This window comes from Alosa sapidissima, chromosome 6 (assembly GCF_018492685.1).
Source record: "Alosa sapidissima isolate fAloSap1 chromosome 6, fAloSap1.pri, whole genome shotgun sequence".
In the NCBI taxonomy this organism is placed as follows: Eukaryota; Metazoa; Chordata; class Actinopteri; order Clupeiformes; family Clupeidae; genus Alosa; species Alosa sapidissima.
In genome coordinates this window covers 37206200-37219486 of record NC_055962.1, presented here as the reverse complement: position 1 = coordinate 37219486, position 13287 = coordinate 37206200, and the positions used below count along the sequence as shown (strand labels likewise).

Below are 13287 nucleotides of genomic sequence, written 5' to 3'. Positions count from 1 at the left end.
GAGTAAAGAAGAGGCCTCAGCACACATCCCTGTGGTACGCTGGTGTTCAGAGTGATGGTCTGTTGTTTAGGAAGTCCAGAATCCAATTACAGAGGGAGGTATTGATGCCCAGTTCACTGGTGATCATTTTGGAGGGGATGTTGGTGTTGAATGCTGAACTGAAGTCAATGAACAGCATTCTCACACAGGTGTTGCTGTTGTCCAGGTGGGACAGGGCAGAGTGAAGTGCCGTAGAGATGGCATCCTCCGTGCTCCTGTTCTGACGGTAGGCGAATTGGAAGGGGTCCAGTGAGGGTGGTAAGCAGGTCTTGAGGTGGGCCAGTTCTGAATCAGTTGTAACGATCTTACACAAGCAGGCTAGCAACAGTGAATTACAATAGTCTAGTTTGAGATAACCATGGCTTGTAGCCTACAAGAAGTTGTGTGGAATCTTGTATCAGATAAGGTCAGATCTTTCTAATGTTGTAGGCGAACTTCAGAGGTCTATTATGACGCCCAAGTTACGTGCCGATATAGTTGTGGTCAGTGGAAATGAGTCAAGCTGGATGTTCGAGAGCAAGTTTTGGCTGCAATATTTTGCAAGCCATCTCAAACCACAAGCCAAACTCTATTATAGAGCTACTCTAAATTTGCTCTATTGCATTGAATTGCAAAGTTTCCTCCACAAGTTCTTTACACCCATTCGCCTTTTAAATGTTGCAATGGCCGGATCTTTTCCCTCTGATCAGTTCTCCAAATGCTCTCTTTCTACAACTAACGAAAGAAAACGAAAGAAAATCTGTCTGCCTGCATGGCAAAGCCAGCTGTGCAGCGATTACCTATACTAGTGATGTAGACGCTAAATGACTCAGGCTGGGTGGGACTGTTAACCTTTCCATTCTGGTGGTTTCAAGTTTGTTGTTGCTGTAAGTACCTGTCATCGTTCAGGAAATCACATCAGCATGTCTATGACCCCATTTTGTCAATAAATGTATGATGCAAGTCTCTTTTGAATATAGCATGTTCATTTAGACGGGTATTTTACCTGCCACAAATTTCCCATAGAGGCATGGTAGTGTACACATAACTACCCTCATCACTACTGCTTAGATTATAAGGCAGTTTATTAACAACATATAGAGATGATTAACCAAAACACAAGTTTCAACTGACCATAATTCATAGACTATTTTCCACAAGCCACAACATCTGCTGAGACGCATGAGTCTGTTGAAAATCACACCTATTTGGCAATTTCCAATGGCAGATACTAAGTAATATTAAAAGATCCTCAATAAGGACCCAGGCAATCTTCAGTCAACAGTCTTCCTGTTAGCATCTGTTGTCTTACCATTAAACCACAAGAAAGGTGACTCTTGGGAAACACCTCAATACAAGCCACAGGTGCTTGATGATTCATGGCACACACACTTGAGAAGTATCGTCATTGCATACGTGTTCAACTCTAGATGTATCAGCGCTGGCCTATTTAGATCCTGGGGCCTTATCAGTTTAGCTAATCTGTGTCACTTCACACAACTGAGAACTGACACTTGTGGGTTGGTGGCTCAACGCTCTGAACTGATCTTGAGGTTGGGGAGGGGTATCAGTTGGTACTGGAAGGCATCACACAGGCCAGGTCTCAGCTCTATGGTTAGTCAGTCGCTAGTTATCGTGCACCATCAATCAGATTAGGTTTTGTTTCTGCTGGTACAGTAACAGTAGCTTAGGTCTTTGGCCATTTCACTCACTAAACCACAAGAGGGTGCTTACATGAAAAAATGCCTTTGAAATGGTCACAAGGCTGGTGTTGTACAGTACTAGCATGATGGTTGTGGTGTGGCCTGGCGTGTCACTCTTTAGGTTGGGTATTGCTACAGTGTCTGTATGTGACGCAGAGAGGATCGGTTATTTGAGGTGTGTCCTGTGCACAGCTCAAATCAGACAATTCACATCAATGAGAGTGAAACTGCTCATTCTAGTTTTGCATGTCACATTCCTTTTTAGTGCTCATTCATTTGCAAGCATAATTATTTAATTTCAGACTTTTAGGATTTAGGTTTCATTTTGGATTTTGTTTAAAAACCCTTCTTCAATGAAAGGATCTTACACTGTACTTACACCTACTTCCGATCCTCAATAAGGACCCAGGGAATCTTCAGTCAACAGTCTTCCTGTTAGCATCTGTTGTCTTACCATTAAACCACAAGAAAGGTGACTCTTGGGAAACACCTCAATACAAGCCACAGGTGCTTGATGATTCATGGCACACACACTTGAGAAGTATCGTCATTGCATACGTGTTCAACTCTAGATGTATCAGCGCTGGCCTATTTAGATCCTGGGGCCTTATCAGTTTAGCTAATCTGTGTCACTTCACACAACTAAGAACTGACACTTGTGGGTTGGTGGCTCAATGCTCTAAACTGATCTTGAGATTGGGGAGGGGTATCAGTTGGTACTGGAAGGCATCACACAGGCCAGGTCTCAGCTCTATGGTTAGTCAGTCGCTAGTTATCGTGCACCATCAATCAGATTAGGTTTTGTTTCTGCTGGTACAGTAACAGTAGCTTAGGTCTTTGGCCATTTTGACAGGGCCTTTTTGGGTATCTGTAAAAAGAGAGCAGGGGCCTGATTACAGAAACGACCTATCTTTGAAACTGAAGATAAGATAGGACAAGCAGTTCTTTTCTGTAATAAGGCCCCAGAGCTATAGAGAGAATTTGATCCGGTCGTCTGTTATACAATTAAAATGAGTTTATTTTGAAAAACACATAATTTCTGTATCTCTGGGTTAAGGGTGTGTGTGTGTGTGTGTGTGTGTGTGTGTGTGTACACAATCCTGAGCTGAATGATTCATTGCGGATTGCAATTAGCTAATTGTTTCAGTTCAAATTTTGATTTTGATTAAAAATCAATCAATCTTTCAGCCCTACTATCATTGAATATTGCATAGATGAGTGTAGTATATACAGTATACTATATATAATTTATAGTTTATACTTTGCACTGTCCAGCACAATTAAAAAAAGGAAAGTAACTTGTAACTTGTCAGTATTTTATTAACTACGTACTTTTAAAATTTTACTTGAGTAAATTTCTAAAAAAGGACTTTTCAGTTTTACTTGAGTCAAATTTGAAGGGAGTAATTTATTCTTTTAATTGAGTACAGGTTTTCTGTACTCTACCTAACACTGGCAATAACTACATCACATGTATAGTGTATATCCTACTGTACATGACAGGTGAGATTGTCACGTTTATCCGTCCTTCACATAGCCATAGATAAATGACCAACATGAATGCGAGGGTGATACTGAAACTAGTTGACAGATAACAGCATCCCTCAAAAGTATCACTTTAATATGACCTAGTATGACATTTTAGGAGTTCTTTTGTCCAAGCATTTCGTCTGAATAAATTACATCTACCATGAGTTCCTCATGTACACAAAATGCTGCATCATCTGTTCACACCTCTACAGGATGCAGATATACACAGGAAGTGGGCTGCCTTCGCAGGCTGTATATAACTCAGTCAGAGGAGCGCTGAATCTACAGGCCAGAAGCTACTGAATCTACAGGCCAGAGCAACTGGACAGACTTTGATACCATCTTCAGCGACCTGCAGCATCCGAAGCTCAAACTCAGACAGTGGAATCATGGCCACAACACAAGGCCCCCACACATCACAGGCAAGATATCTAGACTTACTTGATTGTTTATCAACTTGTTGATCTATTTTTTTCCCATCATTTTAGTGAATGAACCATTAGTATGGAATGCTCACAATAGACACCATTTACAGTAAATACCAAGTTTACAAATTATTATTATTTTATTTACTGTGAAAAATACTAACTTTAAAAATGCTAAAAGCAACTCACGACATTGTTGCGTGTTACACTACACTATGCCTGTCTGTTTAGGTGTGAGAAAGTCGCATTGCTGCGTGTTACACTACACTTTGCCTGTCTGTTTAGGTGTGAGTAAGTCACATTGCTGCGTGTTTACCTCCTCTAATGTAGATCTTTAAGACTGTGCTGGTGTTGGCCTTGGCTCATATGCTGCTGGTGGATGGTGTCTACGCAGAGAAGATAAGGCTAACGGTCAACAACGCCCCTCCCAGACAATCTTATCAAATCTCAAAATCTCTAAATGACAGGTCTCTTTCACCATGGGAAAGCATGTGAGTGGTGATTGTCTTTTCAAATATAAATTAAAACAGATGTTTATTTAGTTTTCACAACAGAAATGTATTCATTTTCAATTTTAGCAAAGGGGAATGAGGCTGGATTCACCATAAGTAAAATATTAGTTGTTGCACTGACCTGAACAAATTCATCTGTCTCTTATCAGTGAACTCTGAAAACCTGTGAACAAATGGGTGTTTAAAGAGTAATCTTCTTAGCAGTACTATGATGTGTCTATGTTTGAAAATGTGTGTGTGTGTGTGTGTGTGTGTGTGTGTGTGTATGTGCGCATGTGTGTTTGTGTTTGTGTTTGTATGTAGGCATAATCTATCACAGCCAATTGGTTGCAATGTATACTATCTGCAGTATACTCATGGTTCTGTCTGTCTCTCTCTAGCACCACATCGGACATCAACAGGATCCCAAAGTTCATCAGTGAGGTGCGGTGTCTGAAGCAGGGCTGCATCTGGCCCAACGGGTCGGAGGACCAGGGCCTTGCGTCTGTGCCCATCCAGCTCGAAGTGCTGGTTCTGAAAAGGTCCGGCAGAGGTCAACGGAAAGGGAAACGGAGGTCTTCAACGATATTGTACCAGCCGAGTTACCAGGTCATCACTGTGGGCTGCACGTGTGTCCGGCCCATTGTTACCGAGATGACGGACTGAGACGAATCGTCTGGGAAATGCCAGCTCACCATTTTGTGGTGAATCAGCAGAACTGTAGCCTCAAAGCATGGGGATGAAGAGGTTTTGATACTATCATTTATTGGACATTAATTATATTATTTATATTTATACTTTGAACTTCTGAATATGTTGACCCTTCCCTGTGAGAGCCGGGTTACTTGTAATTATGACCGCCGCGCAGCGAAGTGGCGGTCATATAGGTTTAGTCAGATTTTTTTTTTTCTTTTTTCTTTTTCGCATGTCCAAATTTCCATCAAGGATTCCCGGGACACTGAAAGACCGGGGTAGACGAAACTTGGTGGGCATGTAACCCCACATGGATAGCATGGAACCATCGTTTTTCGTTTTGATCTGTAGCCCCCCCGCTGTACTGGACCCCCCAAAAGGAGAGTAGGGCAGACACAGTTTTCTATGAATATCTTGAGAACCGTAGGGCCTAGGATGACCAATTTTTTCCGTATGTTTGCCTCCAGGGGTCATGTTAACCCATTCCATGTGCACACATGTGCATAAACAGATACACACGCACACACATACATTCACAGTAATCATACGTATGACACATACTCACACAGTAGACATATATATGTACGCATGCATGCACATGCACAAACACACATACGCAGGCAAACACACAAGCACGCACACACACACACACACACCCACACACATAAACATAAACGTGTACACGCACACATGCACACAATTCAAGAATTTCTCAGAATTATGAACAGGCAAGATGGGGGTGGGGTTGTATAAAATGAATTTTACATGTGAAATCTATGAACTAATCATGTTTTGGTACTTGTTGTCTAGCAGATACCAGTGAGAATTGAGTGTGGATAATGCAATTTAGTGAGACAGTTAGAATCCAGCCATACATGACTGCATGATGAATGCATAACTGATACATTTCCAATAAATACATTGCCAAGTGTCCTTATTAGATTTCAGTATTATGTTTGCATGTTAGTTATTTTGGTTGTATTGTAGGTTCATTGCATGTCTTCTGAAACACTGTTACACAGCCATGCAAATAAAAGCTTCACAGTGTGTTAGAGTTGTTTGCTGTTGGTGTCTGTGTGCTACGGTAACTTTTACATCAAAAAGTACTTGCACTTCATCATTAGACAGCTCCACTTTCAAGACACGTTTCAAGACAAATGGGCAATGGTAAATGGGACTCTATTTGATATAACATCTCTCACTCTCTTATACACACTCTTAATTCTCATTTAAATATCATGTCAGGAAAGTCAACATAAGACAAGAGGCAACTTTTTTTGTTTATTTATGTCAAGAGAAGCTTTAACTGAACATGCTGAAAAAAGAGACAATTTTAGCCATTAGGACGTCAAAGACATTGATAGCGAATAGAGGTGCCATATTTCTTAACACATTGAGTGACCTCCAGTGCTAAAAACATGGCATACACATTATGTGGGAGGGTGGCATTGGGAAAGACAAAAAACATTCCATGAAATTCCCCTTTTTGGCCCACACTGAACACCGTAAGCATTACTACACTTAGCGTACATCAAGCATCCACTTCCCACCTGCTCCACCAGTGAAGAGCAGCTATCTTTTGCAACAATTTTAGCAACTCTGAGTACTTCACTCGTGATGCACCAAAACAAGCAAGCACAACAGCGTGGATTCCATAAGGTTTTTTTTTTTTTTTTTTTTTTAAGTTGTCCTACAAAGCTGCCCAACATGGCTTGCATACACAGTACCACCAGCACAACCTGGAGGTATTCAGAAGGCTAGCTGCTCCTCGTGCACACTGGGACTTGTATGCTCCTGGTGCACACTGGGACTTGTATGATTTTTTTTTGTTCTTTCACAGGGATAATGAAGTCATCACATACAGTATGCAAAAAAAGTACCTGAAAGTACATCAGCAAGACGCTCAAGCTAGATACACAAACACATGTCCCAGTGCTTCTGCTGCCCGTCTAGATACATAAACACATGTCCCAGTGCTTCTGCTGCCCGTCAAACCACCTGCCCCACACTCCAGCTCCCTGTCTCTTTTGGATGGAACAGATCACTGTCTCCTTGGTCATCTGCCCTATACAGTATGTTTCAGTACTAGCAAATAATGTGAATATGGCTTGTGAAGATGTGCTTCCAAATTGTGCTTGGCATATTATGAAGTGCAGTGGAATGAAAGAAAAAAACTAAAAGTCTATTGTGCTTGTGAGTCTGCAGTGCAATAATGAGTTGCTTGAGATATAGTATGCTTAGAAGCTAAAGTTATGAAGTGTGAATTATAGTTTGCTAAATAGACAGACACACACACACACCAGTAGATCATGTGAATCACATGCAGAGTTGGTTTCTGACTGAAAACAAATGGTAACAATCCTGACCAGATTTTTTGCCAATTGTGTGAATGATATATTGTAGTATTTATGGATTTATTGAAATTGACTGGTTCAAGGATACAGTGTTTATGTACATAACTAACAAGCAGATTTCAAGAATTTCCATGCGTGTCTGTGCAGTTGGCATATACTAAGTGTATGTGTGTGTGTGTGTGTGTGTGTGTGTGTGTGTGTGCGCGTGTGCATGTGCGTGTGTGTATATGTACATGCGTGCTTATGGATAGGTCAGAGTTAAGTGTGTGTGTGTGTGTGTGTGTGTGTGTGTGTGTGTGTGTGTATGTGTGTGTGTGTGTGTGTGTGTGTGTGTGTGTAGGTGTGTTTGTGTGGTTGTGGGCGTGCGCACATGTTTTCATACATAGTGACATTTTGCAGTACAGCGTGTGCAAGTGGTTACGAATGGGCAAACGTACTCTGAACACTCAGGATGATATTTAGAGCAAATTAGATCCAATTTTCCCTCCCTTTGGCTAAAGTGAAGAATATTAATAACTGTCTCTTTTTTTCTTTCCTCTCTCTACACTGAGGTCCATCAGAGTGACCTGAGACATGCTCCCCACCTCTCTCCTCCTCCCATACCCCCCCCCCCCTCACACACACACACACTCTCTCTCTCTGTCAATCATTTCATCTTTTCACACCAACCACGGTGCACAATGGGCTGCCACAAACGTCGGCTTCTCTTAACATGGATTTCTCAAGACATAGTTTTGTTTTGGTTGCTGTTTCTCTAGACAAGGTTGGCATAGTTCATGAACGTCGACGATTTGAGAATTGAGTTTGCTCACGTCTTCATTTTCCCTCCTGTGTGTGGTTTGAGCTTCCCTGCATTTCATTTTGTGTAGTTGGTTGGTCTCCTCTCCTCCCTTCATTTCATTTTGTGTAGTTGGTTGGTCTCCTCTCCTCCCTTCATTTGTCTGTCTGTTTTCTCCTCTTCCTTGACTAGCGACAGCAGTCTTTAGTTGTTGTTCTCTGTGTCTACCGACATGCCTCCTCCTTCATCTCCTTGTTCTTACGCACCTCCTCTGCATGCTTGTCCTGAGGTTGGCACACACACACACACACACACACACACAAGGACATAAATATAAATATAAATATAGACATAAACACGCACAAACACACACACGTTCCCGTGAACACAAAAATACACACACAGATAAACACACACACACGCACACGCACACACACACAAAACAAATGAACAAACACAAAACTGCTTTAGTATTGTGCATATATTAGCAAACACAGTAGAGTAAAGGGAGGTATAAACACAGCCGAGAACAAAGATGGAAGCACAAAGCAACCCCCCTCCCCCTTATGAAACATTAATGCAGCAGAGCAAAACATCAGCGCAGTGTTACAAACATAAAGCAAACCCATTACTCCTGGGCAGCCATTACAGAGGCAGTTGTTAGTTCCTCTCACCCATCACAGTTTCAATATTGCTGAGGTGGGACTGGCAGTATACTGGAAGTGACTGTTTTGCCACACATATATTGATACAAGACATAAAACATCTTTTTACTACCCAGAGTATCTTTCTGAAACAGTGTGGCCTTTTGCAGTGCTATCCTGATGTGTCTATAAGGCCTTTCCCTGCCTCTGTATGCGTATGATAATGAAGAAACTGTAGGCCTATTTGAAACGTGAGCCAATGCTTTCATGAGGCATCAGTCAAGGTCTGTGGGTGGTTGTGAGAACGTTGATTTGATATACTCCACAGAAAAGATGCTAGAATCCATGGTCCTCTATTCATTTATCATCTTGTGTTTTAGACAGACTAACACATGACAGACTGACACATGACAGACTGACTGCACCCTACCTTCTCCTGCAGCCTTTCCAACATGGCCGCCAACAGGGCCTCGCGGTTCTCCTTGTTGGTCTCCATCTTCTGCTCGAGCTTCTCCTTGGCCATCTTGATGAAGTTGTTGTTCTCCTCGAACGCCTTCTGGATGACCTCACGCTCGTGCTCACGCTTCTCTGCTAAGTGCTTGAGCAGCTCCGCCTCTTGACACTAGGGGGCGACAAACACCAAGGAGTGGAAACGCTGAAAAGGGTGTGGGCTGGAGAGAGCGAGAGAGATCAATGGCTACAGAAAGAGGCGCATTAAAACGAGAGGAGGTAAACTAGGGGCATAGCATATGTATCTGCTTATGCACTTTAGTAGTGTAGTATTATACTGTTGCCTTCTCAAGTAATATGCAATTTTAAGACTTGAGTCCTGTCATGTGGATTCCTCCAACTGTAACCTTTTGTAGCCTACTATGTTGAATCTTTTGTTACATAGCCTACTCTCCAACCTTTATTTGACATCTTTGTCAGACAGAAAGAGCGGCAAATTTCAGATCAGCTTTTATGGGTCCTTTATGCCTTTATTGTCCTTTATGTGTCTATGTGTCTGTGTGTGTGTCTGCCTGTGTGTCGGTGTGTCTGTCGGTCAGTCGGTCAGCGCACCTTCCTCCTCTCCTCAGCTGCCTCCAGTTTCTTCTGTATCTCCTCCAGGGAGGGGTCCTTGCGTTGGGGCATGGCGGAGTTGAACTCGGGCACGCCGTCAAACGAGGGCGGTTTCAGGATGACCTCGAAGGCCTGGCCGGACGCACGCTTGTTCAGCTCGATCACTTCCACCTCTTTGATCACGCACCAGTTCAGGTCCACCACATCTGCCCAAGACCAGGCACGGACACACACACACACACACACACACACACACACACACACACACACACACACACACACACACACACACACACACACACACACACAGCTGTCTAAACAACACCAACCCCTGGCACCCGCCTGCCTAGCCTTGTGGTTTGGAAACTCCATAACCACCGCCATCAATCCCCATACTCTGAGAAAGGCTGCATTTATGCTTGTGTCAAGTGCAAAAAGGGGATTGACAGAAAACGAATAAAATCATTAAATTAAAAAAAAGAATTTTGCGTAAAGAACCATTTTGTCAAAGCATTATACTGAAACAATCTTGTCTATATGGGCCTGAAAGGCCAAGCAAAGCCCTGTTTTATAGTGTGGAATAAACTGAAAATCTCCTCTAGCTCAGTCATGTTGATCCATTTCTTTGTGTCTGGGTGTGGGGTGTGGGTCTCCTCTTACCCTCGGCCTTGTACTGGGGCTTGTCGCTCACTCTCGAATTCAGACAGGAGCAGAGCAGTGACACCAGAGGGAGTTCCTTCACCTTGTCTCTGTACGCTGCGGGAAACAGACGGAGAACAAGGTAGGCTCTGTGAGCTCAGGCCGTCAACGGAACAGCGGCCATCGGGCATCGGACAACAACAGGAACAGGAGGACTGAGATGCATCTACAGTACCAACTGATCTAGTGGGAGCAAGTTCCTTACATGGAGACGTGTGCTTGGGTGCATTACCTACCTGCCAACGTCATTCTGTCACAATGTGTTGTCTTTACTCTGGCTGATGTCCTGTTTAGGCCCTGGACAAGTAAAAAAGCAGACATGCTGAAATTAGACCCTGATTCACAATGGGGATTTAATGCTGATGAAAATAAGATTTTCTGTTTTTGTCTGTTAGTGATGTGCTGGCAAAAATACATTTACAATTGCGTTTATTCATTTAGCAGACGGTTTCATCCAAAGCAACTTACAAAATGAGAATTAAATAGCTGCCACAGTTAATTTGGTTTGCATTCTGTAAGCACAAGTTAGTTTAGCAGTCTGTCCATTTGTTGAATGCAGGAAGGCAGACATAGCGGTTTGATAACATTGCTAATCAGGAAATTGACCATTTTCTTAAAAGCTTAAAAGCTGAAAAGGGTCACTTGACTGTATTACAACCTAATGTGCCGCTCACAATTTTCAATGCAAAGTCAAAAGCATCAACCTCTACATTTGCAGAAAAACTACCATGGAATATCAGTTGCCCATAGAGAATTACAGATGGAATATCATGTGAAATGGTTTAGTACATGTGCCAATTTCTGCATTGGGTTATTCAACAGTTTTAATCAATGCTCATCCTCAGCGCCCTTACAGTTTGACACAGCACACAAAATCAATCAGTCAGTGAATCCACCCATTGGTTCATCCGTCCACCCACTACATAGAGCGGCAGGGTAAAGCACCCATTGACTTAGATAGCCTTTTGCCAGTTCCCCAGGATGCATGCGTGACATAATTCTTTGTCAGGGTGGCGACGTTTGCCATCAATACATGTGTGGGAGTTACTGGACTTGTTTACATCCTACTGTTTGTTTGACAAATTGCTAACTCTCCTACAGTATGTCAGCCTAAACAACTAAAGCTGATTAAATATTGCTCAATACCTATGATTACACTAACGGAAAAAAGACAAAAAACAAAAAGGGCACAAGGTCGATCATGACTGATTATTACAGATTTATTATTAGGATGAAATGAATGAACTTTTGTATGAAATGTCTTCATTGTCTTTAGTATTCCCACACTTCCACTAAATGACTGTTCCCAAGCTGTGCTGCTCAGCTGGCTTCTCCACACCCATTTCCTCCCTTTGATAGCTGGAGAAAAACAGAACATCCTGTGCGTGCTCTGCCCTACGTTAGTCTTTGATTGGATATTGACAGAATTCCCTAATTAAAAAGCCTGCTCCTGATTGGATTGGCCTTCGTCATGGCGATGAGGCCTGATGACTGATGGGCCCGAGGTCCAGGATGGCAGACTCAAAGGGGATGTCAATCAAAAGGACCCTGAGAGCCAGAGAGAGGCTGCTGTCTCGCCTGATAATCACACCCCACACTAGAACATGCTCCCCCTGGAGACACAGCAGAGAGCCCTGCCCTGCGCTTGAACACACACACACACACACACACACACACACACTAACAGGGATGAGCATGCATATGCACATACATATGCTGATAGACACTACACACTTTTGTTCACAGAAAAATAAAAAAAAACTGCCCGGTCTTTCATTCTCAGCCACATATACCCACACACACACACACACACACAAAACAAACTTATACACTGAAGTATTATAACAAGACAATTCTGGGGTGAATAAACTCAGACACATCAACACATCAAGGTGCATTTGGGTGGAAAATCCCCAGTGCTACACCCTAACTGCTGACACAGACAACTTCACACACACACAAACTCTCTCTCTCTTCTTCCTCTCTCTCTCTCTCTCTCTCTTTCTCTCTCACACACACACACACACACACACACACACACACACACACACACAGAGAGAGAGAGAGACTCTAAAGTAGCAACCCAGGATGCTGATCGATACACACTTCCTGCAGAGCCAGCTGTTTATTTACAGTATGTTGACTCAGAGGAGAAAAGACGCCCCATCATTTCCCCCTCTGATCCCAGAGGTGAACCGTGTGACAACATCCCTCTCTCCTCACCAGACCTCACCAAAACTCCCCCCATCTACAGCCAATCTGCTGGGCACTCTCACGATAGCACTACTGATTCGTATGATTTCCACAGTGCAGTTTGTCTCATTTGTTTAATTTCTTTTTTATATATGTTTTACAGTCATTGTTGCACTGTCTATTTGATGGGTACGCACTGTACTAATCTAGGTACCAGTGTGCGACTATCTGCCGTACCTGTATAGTCAAATGTAATAGGCAATCTCATTTTATTTCTAGATGGCTTTTTAAGAACTGGCTAGAGGGACAGCCGATGAGAATGACCCCATACGGCTAACTCTGGCTTATTCACAGTACTACGCTATGTTGATCAATGAGCACTGTCTCTATCAAATACAAAATAAATAAAGAGGAAATATGTCAGTAGTATGTACAGTACATCCAAGATGACAAACAGTAGTCTTTCAGTCCATCATCTACTGACACACACCTCTCTTTTCAGCTTTTGTTACATAATGCTCAGCAAGTTTTTTTCTGCCAAGTAACACACCTAAAAATACATAACACACACTCACACACACACACATGCACACACACACACGCACGCACACAGACACAGACACACACACACACACACACACACACACACACACACACACACACACACACACACACACACACACACACACACAGACTC

At 42.7% G+C, this 13287-nt stretch overlaps 2 protein-coding genes across 2 annotated transcripts in view; one reads left to right on the top strand and one right to left on the bottom strand.

Moving 5' to 3' along the window:
* Positions 1 to 5087, top strand: LOC121711813 (interleukin-17F-like). Its single transcript, XM_042095654.1, has 4 exons — positions 1 to 98; positions 3464 to 3673; positions 4007 to 4167; positions 4569 to 5087. Exons 2-4 carry the CDS (start codon positions 3641 to 3643, stop codon positions 4831 to 4833), a joined length of 459 nt encoding a protein of 152 aa, XP_041951588.1. The 5' UTR covers positions 1 to 98; positions 3464 to 3640; the 3' UTR covers positions 4834 to 5087.
* Positions 5088 to 6128: 1041 nt separating this feature from the next.
* The window catches only part of stmn4 (stathmin-like 4), a 7878-nt gene continuing 719 nt past the window's right edge, over positions 6129 to 13287 (bottom strand). Inside the window, exons 2-6 of the mRNA XM_042095838.1 lie at positions 10634 to 10694; positions 10359 to 10454; positions 9699 to 9904; positions 9067 to 9258; positions 6129 to 8276 (exon numbers count right to left, since the gene is read on the bottom strand). Of these exons, the coding sequence (XP_041951772.1) occupies positions 8217 to 8276; positions 9067 to 9258; positions 9699 to 9904; positions 10359 to 10454; positions 10634 to 10646 (567 nt within the window). The 5' untranslated portion in view covers positions 10647 to 10694 and the 3' untranslated portion in view covers positions 6129 to 8216. The remainder of the gene's footprint in view (positions 8277 to 9066; positions 9259 to 9698; positions 9905 to 10358; positions 10455 to 10633; positions 10695 to 13287) is intronic.